At 37.2% G+C, this 23,228-nt stretch overlaps 1 protein-coding gene across 15 annotated transcripts in view; it reads right to left on the minus strand.

Annotated features, from left to right (window-relative positions):
• Nucleotides 1-23,228, minus strand: part of PTPRK (protein tyrosine phosphatase receptor type K) — a 382,329-nt gene that overhangs the window by 232,102 nt on the left and 126,999 nt on the right. For all 15 annotated transcript variants that reach the window (XM_038130591.1, XM_038130596.1, XM_038130594.1 and 12 more), the window contains exon 3: nucleotides 20,037-20,308. In XM_038130591.1, coding sequence (XP_037986519.1) covers nucleotides 20,037-20,308 — 272 coding nt within the window. The remainder of the gene's footprint in view (nucleotides 1-20,036; nucleotides 20,309-23,228) is intronic.

Raw genomic sequence — 23,228 nt, forward strand, 5'->3', positions numbered from 1 at the left:
TAAACACAAGTGTTTTAAGTGAGCTATTAAATTACAACCTCAAAAACTTCATGGACCAAATAGAAGATTCTTTTTCTGAAATTTTGATAGTTTTGGCAACATTTTAACAAGCAGCTGACACTTTCAGCACTTTCCTATTAGCAAGGCTGGTTTCCTTCTTAGTCTCAACTGCTCCTGCCTGCCCAGTGCTGCCTCTTAACAGCATCAAAGCTCATCCTTCCACAAGGCAAAGAAGCTCTGCTGGCTTTTATTGAAGGGTTAGATCTTCCTGCCAGGCTCAGTGGTTAAAGCAGTGGGTTGGTCCAGCAAGTCCCAAAGCATGCAGAGTGGGAATGGCCCTTCATAGCCACAAACAAGGAAAAATTTAGGTTCAATAAATTTGAGTTGTAACAGGTTTTCCGTGCAGTAACAAAACTAAAATCACAGATGAAGCAGCCTCATACTTTCCTGTGGCCAGGCAGTGCTTCCCCTACTAAACCCTGGGAAGCTGTGTGGGGCCAAGCCAATGCTGGCTGATCCATGCTGGGAATGGTGGGGAGAGAAATATGTTCCTAATCTCATGTGAAAATGCAGCCAGACGTAACAGCCTCATTTTACAATCATGCCCCAAGGGTGCTCCTTTGCCTTCAGTAGGTAAAGTTCCCAGTTCAAACTGCAGTTCCTCAAATTTTATGCCAGTCTTCTGACAGTTTTAATCTCTCTGTACTGCTTGCTTGTAAAACCTGCCCACCAGGTTTCCTGATCTTTAGACTGGGAAGGTGGGTGAATGAAATCTTCCAATGGAAAAAAATAGTCAGTTCTCTGAAAGTGCTGTAATTCAGGCAGCAACAAGCTGATCAGAGAAATCACTGAATATTTCCTACCATTTTTTATCCTGTATCATATCATAAATCCACTGTTAAAAGTTATGGGGAGACAATAACAAGGTAATATAAAACTAAAACACTTCAGAGAAAGCAAACAAATCCCCCAGTGCAGTAGAAAAACAAAAACTACATGGAAGCCACAGGGTTCTCAAACTTCACTTCTGAGAGCTAACCCACGCATCCTGATTAACTGCACTTTAAATTAACTTAACGAGATGGCAATAAACATCAGAACTATTTGTCCTTTCAATTTCCTGTCACCACCAGTCCCTTCCAAATGTTTCTTATTAAAAAAGAATTTACACTTCCAAATGACCAATGGCCTTAGACATACTTCAAAAACAAAACAAAAATATTTCCCTAGTTCTTTTCTGGGATAGATATGACAAGGGACAAATAAAAAGTATTAATAAAAGTAATAAAAATAAAAAGACAAGCAAGTATTCAAAATTGTCAAAGATTTAATTTAACTGCTGCAAGGTACAGAAAAAAGTGATCCTTTGATCAATGTGACTAAGGAGAATTCATATTGCTCAATACACTTCAAGGAAGAAAGGTTTCCCCTTCTTAAAAGAAATAACTAGGTGTTCAAGATTCTGGAAGTCCCTGAAAATCATGTTGAAAACCAGTGCTCTGAACACTAAGTTAGGTATTTTAAGATTTTATAACATCAGCAGAACTCAGTGTTTCTCTGTTCAAATGGACAAAAAAATCCACTTCAAATCCTGATATCCTGTCTTGCAAATATCTATGTTATGCTCTACAGAGATGACAAGGAGTTGCTCTGATGTTTTTCTCAGAACTGTAATTTAACATTTTCCAGCTCTGCAAAGGCATGAGAACTTTAAAAGTCTTTTGTTGGAACCAGAGTGTTTGAAAGTTCATTGGCAGAGTAGTTACATCCACTTTTCAAGAACACATGATAATTCTCTCTTTGGTTTCCCCAAATAGAGGGGGGGGAAGAGCACAGAAAGAAGGAGCAGCGCACACAATATGTTTTTACTTCCATCTGCCATCTGTTAACAGTTTCAGCTACTTGGATAAATATGTATTTGTACTCATCAGGAAAGATTGCAGTCTTGTCTACATGCAGTTACTCAGTACAGCTGTTCATGAACAAGTCCAAGGTAAGGGCATTCTGGCAGAAGCAGCAGCTAAGAACAGAAATATAATATTTTGAAAAAGTATAACTAAAGTATAGCTAAATAAAGATCTATTCAATAACAGGTGCTTACGAATAACTAAACACAAAGCAATCCCCACAATTCATCACAATAGGGTCTACTTACTGGTACACCATTATCTACACGATGCAGAATCTGCCACCACAGCCTTGTCCTTCAGAAATCAGATGGAGAGGAAGAAATTTCATGTTGAGCAAGTGTAGTTACATGGACAGATGTAGAAACTTTTTACTGCTATGTTCCCTATTATTTAGGAAGTTGAATTAAACCACACATCTATAAAAAGGTTCTTTTATCTTGAGGAATTTAATTGCTTTTTCACTGCAGTTCAGTTGCCTCTTTGGCACACAAAATGTAAAACCTTTGCAGTTTTGATGAGCTTGGCTTAGCACCACTGTCATCTCAGATCCTTCCCACCCTGGCCCCCTGAGTAAGTGAAAATAACCTGAACTAAGATGACATGATAGTAACTACACATGGGAAGTAATCATCTTTTATTTCTGATGGAAGTGATTTAAAGATAAAAGAGGGCAATTGCAGCCTTGTGAGAATTTTTCAGTTTTCCCCTGAAATTGCCTGGTTTTCAGTTTTCCCCTGAAATAGAACTGTCCTGCAAGAACAACGAAATCTACATGACACAGGGCACTGCTAAGGCAGACTTGTCACAAGCAGAAGCAAGTCAATATGGGCCTGACTCGCAAAGTCAGCCTCTTCTGAAAGCAGCCCAGAAATGCCTTACCTGAACCAGGAGGCTGTTTTCAACACGTGCATGTTCAAAAGCCACATGGGAATATGAGGCTACAGGTTGGTTTACAGCATATACCAGCTAAGTGTGAATAAAATTTGTCTCAAATGTTCATAACGGAGGAACTTACTACTAGTAGTAGATTAATACAAACATATATAATTGAACTCTTTTTTTAATCCTTGTATCAGAAGTAACCACTGAAGACACCAAAAAAAGTTAAGCCTCAGCACTGCCAGCTGACAGTAGATACAGCAATACTGGCTTTGCTCTTCAGCTCCAGACCCATATAGAAGCTAAATATATAAAACAATAGTCATCATGTTATTTTCAAGTAGGATATCTCATTAATTCTCAATGCTTATTGTATGAAATGCATGCTAAGTTAGCACTGTGTCCATCACAAATCCTCCTCATGTAGACTGCCTTTGCAAAATGAATAATTGCTTTATTCTCCAGCTGCTCATTGCTCTCACTACATCTCTATTTGTGTCCTTGGAAGGACTAAGATGGGCCCAGTGGGGACTGTATCTCCATCTCCACTGTGATGCCAGGCAAACTGAACCTGGTGATTGTGTTACAAATTTGAATGGGAGAGGCTGAAGCCAGTTACTACAGTGAACCTTCCCTGAGGATTTCTTGAACTTGTAGTTTCACCTCACAGCGTTAAGTTGTCTGTCAGCAATCACACTGTACTGCATTCTGGCTGTGTTTTAGAGCTGATTTGGGCTTCTATACACCTAAGATGTCCACTTTGATTTCACTGGGAATGAACCAGTAGACCATTTGTTAACACACCCCATGCAAGTCATCTTTAACTCTAGTTAAAGATGCTCAGATAACTGACCTCAGTCTCTTTTCTGTATAACACTGACAGCCTAGAGCTGCCACAGTGACTCATAGATACTGAATGTGTGTTCCCAAAAACTCTAAACAGGCTGATTTCAGTGACAAAAACATGCCTGCAAGACATGATGAAGATTAGTGGCGCGCAAAATATCTGTATCAGTTATCAAGGACCAGCTCTTAAAAACTGTTTACATTCCACTTCAGGAAATGCATGTCCTGAGATGCTGCTGCTAATCAGAAGAGACAGAGCAATTCCTGATCAAACTGAGTTGTTACTTGTTTTCAGGACCAATGTTCCCCTTGGCCTGCACCATGCCTTAGCATGCCGGCTCAGCATCAATCATCCTTAGAAAAGGCAGCTTACAGCCAGCACAATACCAACAACTCATTTACAGGAAAGGAAACAACCATGAAGGAGCAAATTACTCCTTTGAGAAAAATAGTGAAGAATCATTTATAAAATTAAAATACTGAATGGTGTAATATGGGTGATGAATTTTCAAATTAGGTAGAAGGTGATGATGGAAAACAAGGTAGAAAAAAAGCTGCCAGAGGTTGGAGTCTTAGGTAATTTGGTGCTTTATGGTGCCTATATGAAGCTACCAATGAACTCGGTGGAAATGAAAGGATAACACAGCGACACACAATCAGGGGATGAAGCATAGAGAGGTATTTTTCATTTTAATTGGCTTGGGAAAGAAAACCTGAAGGAGGAACTAAAACACCATATTTAAAGTTGCCTTTAATTACTGCTATCTGCCACAGTAATAAGAGCAAGAGGAAACACTATTCCCACCTTTATGTAGGAACTTGCCTCCAATGGCAGCCAGCCGATACATCTTAATACTTAAAAAATCAAAGCTTAGGTACATTAGCTACCGAAAGAAACAACAATAAGCAAAAACATATTAAAGCCCACTAATAACTACATCTAGATTTACCAGGAAAACCCACAAATCTAAGCTTTATTTCAGCTAGGGTGGGTGAAAATTCTCCCTGGAGAATTTCAGAAGAATATCAATCCCTTCCTGAAAAATTTTATATCATAATAGCATCTAAAATACAAACTTAATTAGCACTCTCATATATATTGTATACTTGAAAAAAAAAAAACAAAACAACCAAACAACCAAAAAAAAACCCAACCAACCACCAAACCCTCTACGATAGAAAATACTTAGCATATTTCAGCAGGTAATCTTTATCAGTTTTGATACCAAATTTTATTCCTATTCTCTATATAGCAAATTTAACTTTGTATTAGAGCAGAAATATAGAAACTCCTACAGCTCTAAATGTTGAAGTTAAATTATATATTAAATATCATCATTCTGGAACGGGAGGAGGACATACCTGTGAAAACCTCAGCTTTAAATAACATGGGTATAAATTACTTATCAATGCAAATTCACAATATTTACATGAAATTGAAGAATTTAGAAAAGCAATTAAGATCTGCAATAAGGCTCCTTTGTGCACCATGAAAAATTACTACATTTAAAATTACAGTAATTGAACTGATAAAAATGAAGCAGTCAAATGAAACCACATTTTAGGGTAAACACAATCATTTTCTTTATTAAACAAATCTGATTTAAAACTATATTAATGATACCAATGGAAAATCAGAGGTCCAGTTCCTGTGATTGACAAGTTTTCCTGGATCATTTTTCAGCTGGTCAGTTGTTTCACCGAGTACTTTCAGAGAAGTGTTGGGGGAAAAAAGTAATTTTATCCTGGAGCTTCTACACAAATGAGCTCCATTTGCAGCTGCACACCTCCCCTGTGTGATTTTGGAGGCATCAAGTACCTAGCCCTATTCTCACTCTGGAATTAATTGACTTGACCAAACAACACTGCAATTACTATAGTTCACACCTTTTGTATGGTTTGAAATTGATCTGGTTTTACATTTTTACGAAAACTGCACTTCATTTTTTTTTTTCTTTCAATTTAATAAGAAATTAATTACTTTGGATTTTGCTTTGTTTTGCAAATAAACACACTAAACCTGTTGATTACACTTAAGGAAGCAGATTCAATTCTCACTTTGACATGTATTTTCTGAAAGCAAATATTTAATCATTAATATTTTTGGTCAAAAATAAACTCTCCCTAGAAATACTTCTGTATTGCCACGTCTGGGGTCACCATTTATTACCGTGGGTCTTCAGGGCAGTTAGGACTTGGTGAAGGGAAGGAGAGATCCTGACTCTATTTCAGAAGGCTGGTTTATTATACTATGATATATATTACATTAAAAAAAACCACACTATAACGATACTACAAAGAACAGAGAGAGATTCATCAGAAGGCAAGACAGGAATAGAAAGGAATGAATAACCAAGTTCTGTGACTCCCAGAGAGTCCGAGAGCTGCTGCCTCCTCGATTGGCCACCAAGTAGAAACATTCCACATTGACTAATCAAAAAAGTACCTGCTGCATTCCACAGTAGCAGATAACAAATTGTTTACACTTGAAGCTGAGGCCCTTCAGCTTCTCAGGAGAAGAAAATCCTAGCAAAGGGATTTTCATAAAATATCACAACCACACTCCTGGTATTCACTTCTTGCCATCATTGGCTCTCCAGAGGCAACTTAACTGGCCATTAAATGATGCCTCCAGAAAGATCTTTTGCCTTGTACTGATATCCCAGTTCTAGGAAGTTGCAGCTCAAGAGACAACTTTCCATTGTCCTCCCCACCCTTACCCTCTCTCTGCTGCTGACTGTTCCAGCAGCTTGTGCTCTACATCTGGAGCCTTCCCTGCAATTTACCCCTTCCTGATCAGCTGCAGAATTCTGGAGGAACAAAAAAAAAAAAGAAAAAAAAAAAAGCCCTACAGGTATTTTTCATGTGCCATGGGTTCAGAGACTTCCTTTCCCAAACACAAAGGCTACAAACCACCTAAAGTAAAGCCAAGTCTCCAAACAGCACTGGAGCAAGCTTTTGTCCCAGTCAGCCCTGAGAAAACAACCTCCCTGATCTAAAACAGAAATATAGCCTTTTGTTTCCCAAAAATCAATAAGGACTGCTTTGCTGAGTGCAGCATCGAGTTAGAAGTCCCAGGTAGTTTTGCCACAGCCTAGGTTGAGCAAACAGAGCATCAAAAAGAGTGTGCTAACCTATAAGCTAAAAAGTGTAGGAGCCTCCTGATCCCCAAACCACTCCTGCTCTGGCTATGCAACCCTGCCCACTACACCCAGCAAGGAAGCATCACACTCTCCAGCAAACTTAGGCTACCTACCAACCCAGAATGCAAAAGACTTGTTTTTTGCTGTGTGGCATAGTCAGGCTTTGCTTTGCAGAGCTTGCAAATTTTTATTATGTAATTTATTTAATTTTTTTACAGATACAGCATGAACCTGCTTAGAAAGGAAGTAAAACTGCATCAAGAAAGCTGCATTTGCAAAATAACACAATTAACTTATTTTTTCATGTGTATGCTTTGCTCCCAACATGGCCCAAACTAAAGTAGTCTTCCCTCAAACTTATCAGAAAAGATTGTTGAAAAAGTACAAGAATTTGGAATACATTAGTTACGAAGGTGCTTTCTGCAGAGTTTTGGTTGAAGATCTTTCACAGCAGGGAAACTGCTCTTGAATCTCAGCCATACACAGGACTTGCAGAACCAGTTTTAACTTTACAGTAGACTTGCTGGACTAATCTGGATTTTAAAATGGAGAAACTAGTTTTCCCAATTTAATTAACAATCTAATTAAGATGGAGAAGAAAATTACTTACCTTTGTTATGATTTTACTTCTGAGAAAAATTATAATCCTCTATATGATTATTAAGAATATCTGTAAAATAAACTAAGTTATTGTCTCTGCTACTGATCCTGTCACTTCTTTATTCAAATGTGTTGAACCTAACCAATGGTTCTGTAAAGCTACAGCCAAAGAAAGTTTGTGTCTGATTTAACTGCTTTGTTGTGACAAAATACCCACTTAACACATTTTTCTGTTTCAATGCGCTATGCCACATTTATCTAACATATGTAAACAAATAATACATTAAAATGCATGCCGTGTTCCATTTCAGTAGGATTTCTGAAACAAGACAAACAAAACTGAAACTACTTGCATAGCGTTTTAAAAAATATTGGTTATGCTACACATTATACTTTGGACAAATAGTAGTGAATCAACACCCAGAACTGTAATTCAGATTGAATCCAATGCTACCAAGATAAGTACATCTGATGTTCCAGCTCTTTTTGGAAAACCAGACAGCTGCTGCTAATTTCCATTTTATTGTTCAAATACATGCTGTTAAGACTTCATAATTAAGTGCAGGGACAAAGATAAAGCTATACTTTAAGGCTCATTTTATCCTTATAAAAACAAAAGTAAAAAACCTAGGCACATGCAAACATATGCTTGCTCATATACACACAAATCCCATCACATGTATCATTTTTAGTTAAAAGAGAAATGTGCCAAGAAAACAAATTTCAGCTTTGTTCTGATTTCTCTGTTAAGTCACACAACTGATCTTCTGGCTATGACAGAAAACATTGTTTAGCAACCTGGAAATCCATTGCAAGCTGCCTGATATTTTAACCTGTATCAAAAAAGCATAATCATATTTTGAAAACTTATCACAACTTTCACTACATTACAAAAAAAAAATTGTTACTCGGCATTTAAGCTTTACACGAAAAATATTAGAAATATAATAACGAGAACTTGTCATCCCCTTGGCTAGCCATTATGGAAAAAGGGAAGGGTTTGGTTAAGGGTGGTTTTTTTGCTGCTTGTCTGCAGCTGTGGGTATAGCAGGAGAGAAAAGCAGGGAACAGAATTAGAGAAATACCAATGTTCTATTAACCAAAGTTAAACATGGCAATTCAGGCGTATCACGGGCTGATTTTCTTTTAACCACTAAACCTCTGAAGGAGGGAACCAGTTGCCAGTGAAGACACACAACAAAGCAATTATATTGAATATAAAAACACAAAAAAAGAAAGGTGAGGGAAAGACAGATGATGCAGATTGTAACTGCTTCTTAAATAATTTACTGGAGGTTCGAAACTTTACAGTAACCCCTTAAGCATGGTGGAAAAGAAAAGGGTGAAAAACAAGGGATCAACTCACATGAGAGAGTAGGGACCTGAGCATGTGCATCTTTAAATTGTCACAAAGAAAGAAGAAAAAAAAATCAGACTAAATGAAGGCTATCTTTCTCCATTCCTGTCTAGAAGTCCACAAAGAGAGAAAACTTTCATTTTTGAACTGTTTGGACATTGAGTTTGCTTCTTTGTTTCTTGGGGACTTTTTTCATTTTCAGATGAAATCTACTTGTGAAGTGAACCAGTCAACTGCAATACCTGAAGCTAATCTGGTCCAACCAAATCAACTAATGATCAAACCCACCAAAGTTATATGGCATGAGCATAATGCTCACCCAAAGGGCAGCCACATACACTGGATAAAATGTGTTTTACTGCTGAAGTTTGACAACTGGAAGATGCAGTACCATCACTCATTCAATTCTCCTTGTTTTCTATGGCTTGCAAGGTGCACTGGTAATACCCTAAACATGCCCTAATCCCTAAGATCCTTTAGGCATCTGCTGTTGGATCTGGCACAACTGCTGTTTCTTCTCCCGTACACAAAAATCAGTGGCAAGATGAGACCCCCAGAAATCCATATCTCCACTGAGTTACACAATTCAGTTCTTCTATCTGGTGCCTTAAGGCCACCACTAGTTGAGTGCTACCACTAATATTTGATTTCCCTTTCAGTAACTCAACAATGCACTAGGAAGACTGGAATTACAGGACTTATGTAAATTTATTTTTTTTTAAGGCTTATCACAGTCATTGACATTGAACAAATATGCTTTCCTTGCTTGTAAGTAATTTCATTCCATAAATAGCAGCAAACTGCTACTACCACTTCCAGGTGAGAGTTATTTTCTTCCAACAGACACCACCTACCGAATAATGAGAGATACATTTATTGCCTGGAGAACATAGCAAAGACAGCAAAACTGACAATTATGGAAAAAAAGTAACCCAAGCCAAAAATCTGACTCTAGCCTAATAATTTACATTATGAAATTTCTAAGTCACACACAAGCACCAAACAGGCATACCAACCACCCCCAGTAAATATGATGTGCACACTACAGCAGGTCAGTAAAGTAATACTGCAACAACCCCATTAATTCCTCTGCTCTGCATTAGCAGGGGTGCCCACACAATCTATACCTTCCATGAGCATGGAAAACATGTCTTTGCTCTGCCTTGCAGTTGTCCAGCACTAATAGCGCTGTTGGACTTCCATTTGCTGTTGCTTGTCTGTGATACAAGGACAGATGCAGTAAACCTGGCAAATGCATCAACAAAAGCACAAAGGTTTCCAGCTACAAGACCCACTCCAGCAAATTAATAGTACATTAAAAAGTCTCATGGATGACATATAAAAGGCTCCAGAAGACACTGAGGCCATCAAAAACCAAAACAAACCAAAACAAAACAAACAAACAAAAAAAACAAACAAAAAAAAAACAAACAAAAAAAAACCAGATAAAAAGCACCCAGAAAAAACAGTTTAGGTTGCACTTTAGGGTAGTCAAGATACTTCACTGAAGAAATCTACTCCAAAAAGTTTTATATCAATTCTTAAGATCTTCTGGGAGTTGCACATAAAGACATTTAAAGAAAATAACAAAGGAGCTCCGTAACGGACTAGGAAGAAGGTGAAGAACTCTCTAAGAGGAAAATAACATGTCTGTAAAGGCACCATTTCTGGCTTGCAGTCTGTCTGACTGTGCCATTGCTCCATCTCCCACAGGGCAATTGCCTGTTTGCAAACTTCCCATCACTATCTTAAGGCCAGAAAATTGCTCTACTTCAGATGGTGTTTCAGAACTTCCAGAACAAGGGTATCATTTACTTCACTCTGGTAAAAGGGACAAGGAGGGTGAGGGTGACTTTAAAATATTTTGTAATATCTTCTAGACAAAGCAGAAAGTTCAATACCAGTTTGTTTAAATACATGGATCTTGTAAATTTGATCAGAATGTGATTCCAGCTCAAATAAATTGATACACTTCCCCTCACCTTTGAATTTTGATTATTTTCTCCTTCAGAGCAACTATCTCAGTTGTTTTTCCAATGTCACCTCAAACAAAGTCTAAACTTCAGAAAAGAAGCACATGCAGGGTAGAGAGAATTAAAAAGGTATGAGGTACTTATTTCTCTCTGAGGAGGTCATATCACCAGTCAGCATGGGATTCCTATTACACACTAGTCTGGATGAGGAATACCTTTTGACTTTACTCCAAGCCTCAGGCTTGTTCACCATTTAGCATTAGAAAAAGAGAAAATATTTTAAATAAAACTATCAAAACAACCAATACATTATAGTATGGTGTGCTCAAAAATTCTTCTTGAGTATTTCATCTTGCCCTAAATAACAAAAGTCAGAAAAGGACAAAAGAAAGTTAAGTAGCTGCATAATTCTCAGTATTATTTTTTTTCAACTGTACTGGTTTTGGCTGCGATAGAGCTCTTTTTTTCATAGTAGCTCATTTTTTTCATAATATGGCAATGTTTTGGATTTGTTCTGGAAACAGCGTTGATAACACAGGGATGTTTTAGTTACAGCTGAGCAGTGGTTACACAAAGCCAAGGCCTTTTCTGCTTTTCACACCACCCCTGCAGTGAGTAGGCTGGGGGTGCACAGGCTGGGAAGGGGGCACAGCCAGAACTTCTGACTCCCCACACACACAAGTGACCAAAGGGATACCCCACACCGCATGGCATCATACTCAGCATATAAAGATGGGAGAAGAAGGAAAAAGAGGGGACATTCAGACTGATACCATTTGTCTTCCCAAGTCCAGTTACATGTGATGGAGCCCTGCTTTCCTGAAGGTGGCTGAACACCTGCCTGCCCATGGGAAATGGTGAATTAACTCCTTGCTTTGCTTTGCTTGCACTCACAGCTTTTGCTTTACCTATTAATCTGTCTTTAGTTCAATGTACAAGTTTTCTTGGTTTTGCCCTTCCAATTCTCTTCCTCATCCCACTAGGAAGGTGGGAGGAAGTGAGGAAGAGAGTGTGTGGGGCTTCACTGCCATCTGGGGTTAAACCACAAAACCAAAGAGGCCCTGGGGGCTGGTCAGAGAAAATACAGACTGCTGGCAGCATACAATGCTTCGCAGCAAAAATTACCTAAAAATATATCTCATCAGTGTTGAATTGATGAGTTCAGACTTTTAAACTGAAAACTCTGACTCTTCAAGGCCCATGAATTTGGAGACTGACTGGCTTCCAGTTTTGAAGTACAGAGATTTTAGTGAACTTTCTGATAATGATTCAATACTGCACTATTATATTTTTTCTTTTTTTCTCTTTCACTTAGGGATAGTCTGAAAACCCCTAGCAGAGCACAATTCATTACTCAATCTTTTCAGAAACCATATAATGAAATGGAAGTATTATCAATTTCTGCTTTCTTTTAACCATCTACTTCAACCATATATCACTGATTTCTGCCATAATCCTCTTTCATTCATTTCACTTTTCAAGTGAATAAAAGAGCCAAGTGGAAGAGTATATCATTGCCAGCTCCTTGATAGTGTGATATTCGCAATTTTTCTTAGAAAGGGATAGGATCTTGCAGAAGCTGATAAAAATATGACAAAATCTGAGCTTCTTATGTAACAAGTAATTATGCTTTTCAACTACAGATTAAAATCCTAAAAAAGAAGAGAATAATCTCTACAAAAGGAATCATATCCAGAACTTCCTTATTTACACACCATGATTTAAGTCAATCTTGTATTTTTGAAAAAAAAAAGAATCAGGCACTCTGAGATGGCTGATTAGCAATACTATGTTTTCCACTTCACTGCCTGACAGTGCTTGCAGTATGACAGGGAGGAGAATGCTACAAGCTTTTCATAATCTTGGTAATCAAGGTAAATACAAAATTTGCATACCACCTTGCAGACGCAAGGAATGTTTCCCGGAAGAGCACTGAGGTTAAAGTCACATATATCTCCCCAGAAATTAAGCACCGGCTAAAAATATTACATATTTATCTTAAAGTCCTCATGAGTTTACAGCCAGTAGTGTTCCATTTAAGAGTTTTAGGTAATTATTAAGGTAATTCATAAAACAGATTCATATGGCATATATTGACCTCCAAATCCTTCACTGCCTTGGAAAACACCAAGCATCTACTAAATTTTCATCACTTCACCCTGAAGATAATCACTATTTTGCAGGGAACAGTGAGAAAAGGTCAAAATCTTAATCAGCCTCATTGGCCCTACATTATTTGATGGAAAGAGAATTGAAGAGTCTTGTATGTAGAGCTGTGCAATTCCTTACAATTCTTCAGTACTTCGAGTATAATATTTCTACTCTCCTTTAAGTGCAGATCATACATATAGCATGGGAAACCCAGAGCACAGTAGAACAAAAGAAAGCTCCCCACAAATTGTAATATAACAAATAGAAATGGTGGAAAAGACAATATCGAAAATTTCAAACAAAGGAAAAGGGAAGGAGTAAACTGTTGACATCTCTTTTTTCAGAATACAAACTCTTCAGCTTCTAAATTCTGTGAATTCAGTTTTTCTGTAGGTCCAAGAATAGAGCAACAGAAGCAATTACTCAGATTCTACAGTTCTGTAGCCTGTAAAAATGAAGGCATCCAAAGTCATTTCTTCCACACCCCTGCTGGAATGGAGTTCTAGGTGTTTTGTGGAGGCAGAGCCGTCTCTGCTTGCAATTGCAAAGTACAGCTTGGATCACTGACTTCGACACGGCTGACACATTTTATCTGAGTTACAGTAATTTCTGCTATTTTAAATTGTAATAATTCTTTGATACTAATTAATCAGCTTGGCCCTTTTTTAATGCAGCAGACCCCAGAATAAATTAGGTCTCATCAAAATAGGCAAACAAAAATCAAACCCACCAAGCTAGGAAACTTATTATATACATCTCTTTAGGCAATTTTAAAGTTCTTAAATAAAAAAAGAAAGGTGGTAGGCAGAAGGAGACAACACAATAGGTGGGGGAATGGCCAATAGCATATATCACCATTATTTACCTGCTTTCCCACCACCACCATTTGCCTATCCTTCAGGAAGTTCCTGTGCCCATAAATGAGCTAACTCTGGAAGGAAAGAAAGCACGTTGTGACTGGCCTGCAGAACATCCCCTGCTGAAAAAATGCCACAGACCTGAACAACAGTCAAAGTCTGCTTGTTGTCTCTAAGAAAAAAAAATAAAGAGTTTCCAAGAAGTCTCCAATGGTGTTACTGAAAGCCTAGATGCTGGCACTTCAGCTGTGACAAGGCTTGTTTGGGCAATGCTCACTTTCACTCCCTGCACTATGGTTTCCCAGTTTGAATACTGGAATAAGTCAGTACTTGCACAAGTCCTTTGAGAGCTGTGAGTGCTTTGTGATCTGCAGAACTAAATTATTAAAATGGTTCTGGTAATCACTCTGTTGGAAATTATGCGGTTTTTTTGTCGTCACCAAATCAATAAATATCTTGGAAAAACTGAGAGAGAAATGTGACAGATATGCTTGCACGCATTCATGTTTATCCTAGCAGTTAAAAAAAAGCTGGTGTTTTGTTTGTACTGGCAAGGCTTGGGAAAGCATAAAGAAAGTTCATTATTTAAAAAGTCTTTCTCTAACTAACTCTTCAATTAACTGTATAAAGAAGAAGTCGTCCGATTAAGAGCTGCCTAGCAAGTAACAGCCAGGAGAACACTTAGGGGTTTAGAAAGTGTTTCTGATGAAAAAGCAACATCATTCTTCTTTGGAGATATTTTCAAACATTAGAGATAATGGTGAGTAGTGAGGCAGTTAAAAGTGCTTTCATCTGGTGAAAACTATGAAGGAAAGAAGACAAAGGAAACAAATGCATAAGCCATTTCATGGTGCAGTAATGAAGTAGAAACAAAATAGTTTATTGGCAGTCACCTTAAATTCTTAAAAGCCACAAAGCATTCTCAATGGAGTTATTCCTCAAAAAGATTGCTAAAGGATGATGCACCTACACAAGGAACATTTCAGTGAATTATACTACCTGCAAACACAAGTTGTTCCAAGTTCAAGAAAAAAAAAAACCTCCCAGTTTATTAAGTATTACCTTAGATTTCTGTAATTATACAGCTAACACATTTTAAGAAACAATTTTTATATCTCTGGTAGAATGAAATATCAACCTCCAAAAAGTTCTAAATTCATACTTTATTTCTGAGAATCCTTAGAAACTGGAATAATTTAAAAGGCTTAATTTTAAATTTCGATTTAAAAAATTCTAAAATATTATGCTACCCCAAGTGAGATTGAAAGGAAATGATAAGGCAAAAAGGCAAAAGAGCCAAGAGAAATGGGTGGTAGTGGCAGACAAAGTTAGGTCTTATTTCTACAGCCAGACAAAAATTTGGACAAAATATGACCAAACTGGTTTAAATAACCACAAAATAAACAATTAAATTACATTTAGGAATCTAGAAAAAAAGTTAAGCACACATTGACCTGGGGGGGGGGGGGGGGGGGGGGTGGGGGGAGAAGGCTGGGCATCCTATCCACAACAGCTATTTCTGTCAGGCACATTCACGGGTCTGAAGCCTGCAGTGTGACCAACCTCCATTCACTTTTTTCAGTCTGGTTTACCCACCAGACCAAAAAGGCCCCTAATTCTTGAACTGGAAGAGGATTCCCCTTGTTATTAGTGAGGGTTTTGCATAATTCTATCACATTCCTCTAAACTGGGTCATTTCCCAGGACAGATAACTTTGCCTATTTCAGCATTGCCTCTCACACACTCTTACAGATCGCTCTCCTCTGCCCCTGAACACCTCCTCATGTTGAGATTTCCATCAGACAATTTTCACTGTCTTGCCACTGAGCAGCCAAGATTTCTACAGAGTTGTAACACTAACTGGTTGGCTGCTTATCAGTGTTGCTCAAAGTTTTCAGGAAAAGCACTTTCCATTTTACATTCTTACATTCAACTAGTCAAAAAAATTACACTAGCTCCAAGTTTTATTTATAAAGTGTGTCTTTGGTATTATTATCAGTAATTTTAGGTATTCCAAAATATTTTAAATAGAGGCCTATGAAAATATCAGTCCTTTGAAATGTTGCTGGGGTTTTATTAATATATTTTTGTACTTTCTTGATGTTAGATAGTATTTCAAGGGTAAAGCACATATATAAAAAATGACCTTTGCCTTATGAATAGGAAGCTGGAGTTTTGGAGGGTGGGTTTCTTCTAAAGTTAGCCTATAACTCTGTTCTACACAAGTACTTTCCATTTTCCATTTCACTTTTGGTTTCCTTCCTTAGCTATACCAAATGACTGAATCACATCTAAGCCCCTGTCTTCCCAAATTTTTCTGCATGCAGCTTGTTTAGAGTCTCACATGTCTACGAGTTCAGAACAGTGATCTGATATCCAAAAAGGCAACAAATGCTCGGATTTCACAAGAAATCTGTTTCCTACCTTATGTGGCATATGGCCCAACTGTACACACCATTACTCAATCCTCAGTCTACCATCCTCCTGTTATGCTTCTATTACAGTTCCAAGACCTTTCAAGATCATGAAGGAAAGTAATTTTCCAAGATCTTTGAGCAATTTAAAATTTTGCAAATCCAATAAATCATCAGTATTGTAATAAAGAACAAATTAATTATCCAAATCAGGATTCACAATTCTGCAAGAAAATTATTTGGCTTTCTAGCGTTTTCCTGCACTATTTCTGAACTGATTAAAGACCTGCTCAGTGCAGTTCAGTATTTTTATTTTGGTAGCTATACTTCTGGGTGCAGCATCACTGCTATGAAGACAGTATCCCATCCAGCACATTTGCTAAACTACAGAGCACCAGTACTGTATAGCAAATTTTTAAAGAAACCAATTGCTGTTTTACAAGTTTGAAATTTATGGTTCAAACTCAAGAGTTTATATACCAGTTTCTGATATAAACATCAGATACATAATATAAAACCAAAACTAAAAAGCCCATGGTTCACATTTTAATGTGGATCTCATATGTGAGAGACCACAGATGTGATCCTGTGCAAGCAAAACAAATCTGCTGAGGGTGAGGGGGAGACCATACAAAAAATAGCAAACAGGGACTTTTGGGAGACAGTGTTAAAAAAAAAAAAATCAAACAAACCACAAACAAACAAAATCAAACTGAAAAAGGATGACATAGGTAGCAAGGGAAGTGGAAAAATGACTGTGACAGAAGCAGAAAGGAAGAGACAGTCCTCAGTAGTCAGATAACCCCTACTGTGCAAAGCAGGAGAGAACTGGGGGAAATGAACAGAAGCATTAGACAAAACAATTCAGAGAGGAATAAACATCTCAACTAAAATAAATTAATTACAGTAATAACCAACAAAGAAAACAATGAGACAAAACTCCTAGTCACTTAAAAAGTTTAAACAATAAAAATCCCAAAACAGTTTTCTTTTGAAGCAAACTTGAGGCAGGTCAAAGGTAGCATATTTCCAACAGAATGATAAGAAAAAGATTCCAGAACTAACAACTACCAAAATCAAATCAACTTTGGTCCCAAGGGATTATCTAATCAAACCCTCCTCTTAAAGAGTTCATCCTCATGTTAAACAAGCAGAACAGTGGTTGCAGATGCCTTGCTAGCAGGAGACAGGAGACAGATTGCATCATTTACAGGACTTCTGAAACTCCCCAAGTGCAAAATATGACAGCTGAAGAATTACTGGCCCCAGGCTTGCAGAAACCCCCAGGAATAGTCCTAACATGGAATTTATATCAGAATTCCTTGTCATCTATCCTGTAGACACTAGAAGCTTAAATCATTGCAAAAAATAAATACTATCAGGAATACAAAGAGGCACCACCTAGGTTCTTAAGCTCAAAGTTCTTGAGCCACATATATGCTCAAGGCTGGAAGTGTATTCTAGGGAAGGTACAACCATGAGTTTGTCCTGTTCCTGAGCTCTTCTACAAGTTTCCACTGCTATCTGCCAGCAGAGACAGGGTACAAAACTAGATAAAAACTTTCATCCAGTAAAGGTATTACAATAAACTGTGCTATGTTTTGTCAGAAAATAATTGTATAAATAAATGCTCAGTAGAATACAGTTAAAGTAAAGGAAACAGATTATTTGAATAATATATTCCTGTGAGTAAAAGGAAGTGTTAAATTCATCCAAAAATGCATAAACTGAATAAACTAGAGTGACATGCATAAACACTGTGCTAGTTTTGAACAGGAAGCAGTAATGTTTCAACAGAGCACAACAGAGTACAGAAATGCTGTTTAGAAGCTAATTAGCCAAGGTGCAACACTCTTGTTATTACAACCTACTTGTCCATGCTGCTAACCTGCAAGTCACCACACGAGACTTCCTTAGAGTGCAACCTGTGCTATTCAGCCCCTGATAATCTCTACTCTCCTCCCTCACTTAAAAGTGAAGGAAACAGCAGTGAAGTTTACCTGATTGTAACAAAGTACATGCAAACAATTCTGCTCAGCAGTGATCTTTAACAGTGACCTTGCTTGTACAGGCAAGGATCCAATTCCAATTCTTGTTATAGAAACCAGTGTTTATTTTCCTCAGCGCTAGCTAAACTCATTGACCAACAGGTAGATAAAAGTGCCAAGATCACAAGCTTCAAGTGTAGGGCATGGAACTCATGTGAGAAAAATCTCAACTGAAAACTAAAGGAAAAAACCCAAACTAAAAAGAAAAACAAATAACCCCCAAAAATCTACCAAAAGCAATGTTAAACCAGAGCTTTGAGAGCAGAAAGAACCAAAATCACAAAAATTCCAACTCTGTGCAAACAGGCATTTGTGCATAGATAGGACACAGATTTCCCCTCCTGTTCATAAAAACAATTGTGCAAGTTGGCCACAAATCACAGCAGGTTGCATTAGCAGTCCTCCTGTTCTACTCCAGGCTTATGTTTAATTTAAACATAAACTGGATTACACATTATTTCAATATTCTGTTGGATGACCAAGCAAGGGAAAGAATGAATTTAAGCAGAGTCTATGGAGAGATAATGTGAAGGTTATAACATAAGTGAAAAATGGCCATGTTGCTAAGATAAGGCTCCAACCACCAATCTCATTGTCAAGCCTGGCCATCTGTCAGCAGAAACCTGATTTACTGCATATAATGCTGCTATACTTGATCACTACTGTTCTGTTATAAAAGACTCCCGAGGTTTGTTTAAGGACACCAAATGGTACTTTCTAGCAACATAAAAAGGGTTAATAAAACACCTCCTCAAAAGCTGAGCTTTTTGCAACCAGGCTTCAGAACTTTAAATCAAATTTTACCCAGTTTCAATATCAGTGGTAGATGAAACTTCTTTATAAATAAAAACATTAAAACCAGGGAAACAAAGCCCAAAAAAAAACCCCCAAAAAATAGCAAATTACATCATTTTTGTTGTATGTTTAAGGCTGCTTGCACTCAAGTTTGTTTATGGATTTTATTTTGATGGTGGGGAATTGCAACAAACTGTAGATAAAGGCACTTTTAAGATACATTCCTACAATACCACTATTCAACAAAACCATTAAAAAAGCAGCCACTTTCTTTTGTTTAATAATTACTCTGGATATCCAATCTGTTTGCAAGAGCACTAATGATAAATATTTCGATAGGGGCCTGCAAGATCATGGTGTAACAATTCAGGTGAGCACATGTAATCCAACTCTTCCCACTCCTGGACGCCAGAACAAAAATGCCCATGTATGAGATTCATCCTTCGCACCAAATAGCCACTGAGTAAAACAGCTGCAGACACTTTCTCAGGTTAATCAAACAAATGAAATAACAGCATCCAGTAACAACAGAACAATTTTTCCCTCCAAACAACAGGCCTACGCTGCAGGTGGTTTTGTCCCATAGCAAGCAAACAGGAAAAAAACACATCCTGAACAGCTGCTCATTAGGTGAGCACCATTCTGCCTGCACAGCAAATGAAGCAAATGTCATGTGGAAAAAACCACAGTTACTGTCATGTAATTAGACACGGTAACACAGGCATACACAAAAGAGGAGGGAAGACAAATACAAATTACAATTGCACAGGCAATTTATTTCTGAGAGTTTATATTTTTTTGATGTTCCTGGACTTTAACCTCACCATTTCTTTTAACAAGGCTTTTTTTCCACCTATTTTTCCCTATTATACAGTAACAGATAACTTTGGACAATCACCTGCTATAAAAAAATATCCGTTCCCATAAAATTATTTATACTGAATGGAACACTTCACTTGAGGACACTGGGAAAATACTCCATCAGAACAGATCAAAACAACACAAAGTGGATAGAACCTTGCAGTAAATATTATAAAGTGGTGTGAATTTATTGCAAGCTTACCTGATACTCATTGGGCCAGAAAGTGCTGACAGCCAACTCTGCTCGAAGCCAGTCTTTGCCAGTGGAACCAGTGACATTCCAGATGGGATTAGCCAGTGGTCCTTTGTTCACCCTAACCAGGATGTTTAAAGTGCCTGGGTTTCCTCCATTCTTGCTGTACAGAAGGTAGCTGAAATCAATGCAGTGAGTATCATTTTCTTTCATCGTTGGAAGCTGAAGTCGAGTCTTTTCTCCAGGGTCATGGTCTGATGAAATCACTATCATATATGATCCTAAGAAAGAGGGGAAAAATAAAAAAAAGTGGCACTAAGGAAAAAGATAAATACTAAGAAACTGATTGTTCACTGTGAAAAAGGATGAAATGCATAGGTTTTCTTCTCCCAGAAACCTCAAAATTCAAGTGGCATGAAATCTAACAAGATATAAAATGGCTAGACACATGACTGAAATACAGAAGTACCTACAGAAGATATCACATATCTGAGGTCCTTTCTAGACGTCTCCACCTACAAACTTTTCTTTCTCTTGTTCTAGGGTCAGATAATTGGAAACAGGATCACAGATGGAAAAAAATAACAAAAGGAGTAAAGGATCATCATTATTGTGAGGTCACCAAGGCCAAAATTCTCTCAACTTGCTCAACAGATTTTCTGAAAACAAAATAAAAAGTAAGATCCATATTTCTCAAGGCAGCTTTATCACACCCTTTTCTACCCAAAAAAGAGGCAGGCTTGAATTTGAGATATATTAGCAATGGAAATAGCAGATTTAGGACACCAAGATAAATTTGTTTGGAATGGTTTTGTTTGCTGCTCCATTTGCCAGTGGATTTAAGGGGATAACAGAAGTTTCTACAGCTAGAAGAGTGTCCATCATATATACATCCACAAATATACACAAGACAAAACAGGCTGTGCCTGTCTAGCTACAAAGGTGGAAAGTGGAAATCACACGTTTCAACATGTTATACAGGCAGTAGTAATGAATCAGTCTGTCCTGCTGTCCTGTAAAATGGATGGTAAAGACAGGCTGCCTGTAACCTAGCCTGGAGCTGATCCATTTCTCCAAGAGTGACAACTCCAGACCAGGTACTATGTAGTGAGTGAACCCCACAGAAGAAAGCTTGCTAGACAGGGTATGCCAGGCTAAACTTTCCAACCAAGTGAGAAAATCCAATTCAACATATGAACTGAATCATTGCCACAGGAAATTTTCCTACCCTAAATTTACCTACCCATCTGATTAATGATTCCTGAATCTCCCTGTTGACAGATTTTCCTTTTACTTTCAGCCCTAAAGAGCATCACAATTAAGAGCCTTTTCTTGTGAGGAAAGTTCAGGTTAAATCTATCAAAAATAGAGAAAAAATTTAACTTAAACTTAAAAAAAAAAAAAAGGTTTTGTGAACATTTGCCCAAATGAGTAGTCTCATGGAAGTCCTGAGAGTATGTAAATGAATACTGGTGAAAAACCTTCCATGAAGTATGTTAACATAAACTATTATCATTTTGTATGTCAAATTTTGTCTTTTGATTTTTAGACAAGGAACTATCATGTTCTATTATGTCCTCAACAGTTGTATTAGGCATTCTGAAAATTGTTCACAAGCTGTTGCTCAGGACAAGATGACAATTTATGTACATGGATTAAATAATCTGTGTTTGATGCTAATTTACTAGCCTGTAAAGTAAGTCTCTGATAAAAAACTTCAGAAAAAAAAGAGAGAAAGAAATATTATAAAATGAAAGCTGTTCTTGTTAAAGCACAGTGCATTGAAATCTATATTTTTAGCAGTCGTCTTTAAAAGAGGATTTAAAGAAAACTACTATAATGTAACATAAGTAACCAGTTCATACTTAGAATTGCATGCAGAATCTATTATTTCTTTGTCTATTGAAGAATTTGGTAAAGTAGCAATTCCTGGTTATTTCTTCATCATTAATAGCCATTTATAAAATCACAAAGGAATCTTATTATACTATTTAGATTTGCTGTTACTTTAAGTCTTTAAAGATTATCGTCTACCATCGGTTGATGACTGCCTGAGAAAGTGTTTGTACATCCACTGGTGTGCAATTTTCATGCCCTTTGACTCTAGAAAATACTTAATATGCTTGTTTGTAATCTCTATGTTAGTAATACATATGTTCTTATAAGCACTTGATCACCAGACTAGAGAACAATATTTTCAAAAATTTTTTTACTAAATACTTCACATGCGGCAGGGGGAAGCTGTACATCAGCAATTTGGGGTTTTTCCTTCCACATAAGAGTTGGAAAACTGAAAAGGTTCAGCAAAAAATTATTGACTGCTTCCCACAATTAGCACTAATTGTCCATGGCCATCTAAATTGCCTCTTTGCCTTTGTTACCCGTATCTTGCAAATATTTTTAGCAATATACGAAAAGCAATTCAGTCTTTCAAAAAAAAAAATCATTCCTAATATTTCTAAAGCTAGGATACAGAAGAATATAAACTCTCCAACATTTTCTGAGACTGAATTTTGAGGGAGAAGAGGGAAAAGGAAGAAATAGAATATAACAATCAACTTTTGCAGATTTTTAAAAGTGTTTCTCTCAACTTCTCTCAAGATAAAACCACTGGAAGGAAAAGAAAACCAAAATCAAATTGCAACAAATAAGCTAGAAGTATTTAAAGATCTTGGTTCTATAGTAAGGGAATCTGCTATAGCCTTTGGAAGCTTCAACACACATTTTTAACATATCAACATATTTTATAGTACTCCACTTTCTCAACCTCATTTTTCATCATTTAAAAATACTTAGCAGTGAATTTGCATACATCTATCTACATGTTAGTCCTACAGCACTTCATGAAATGCTCCAGACAGCATTCATTGACCATTTATCACAAAGCCAAAGCATCTGTTCAGCCTCTTGGAAACGACTTCCCTTCTCTTCCTTTTTTTAAACTTTAGCAGCTGTACTCCACAAATGTACAGAATCCTGCTCCCTCCTCAGACATCTACCTACTCCAAGAACATCAGAAGCCAACGCCAGAGTAAACTATACAGCAAAATTATATCTTTGGAAAACAAAATATTTTCTTTCATCTTTCTTATGAAAGTCTTTCTTTACTTGTAAAGAAATACAATAGGATTGAAAGAGTTAGGAGTTTTCCCCCACTTATATATGCTTGCAATATCTTAATATTAGTTATTAATAATTATA

Source organism: Motacilla alba, chromosome 3, assembly GCF_015832195.1.
Source record: "Motacilla alba alba isolate MOTALB_02 chromosome 3, Motacilla_alba_V1.0_pri, whole genome shotgun sequence".
NCBI lineage: Eukaryota > Metazoa > Chordata > Aves > Passeriformes > Motacillidae > Motacilla > Motacilla alba.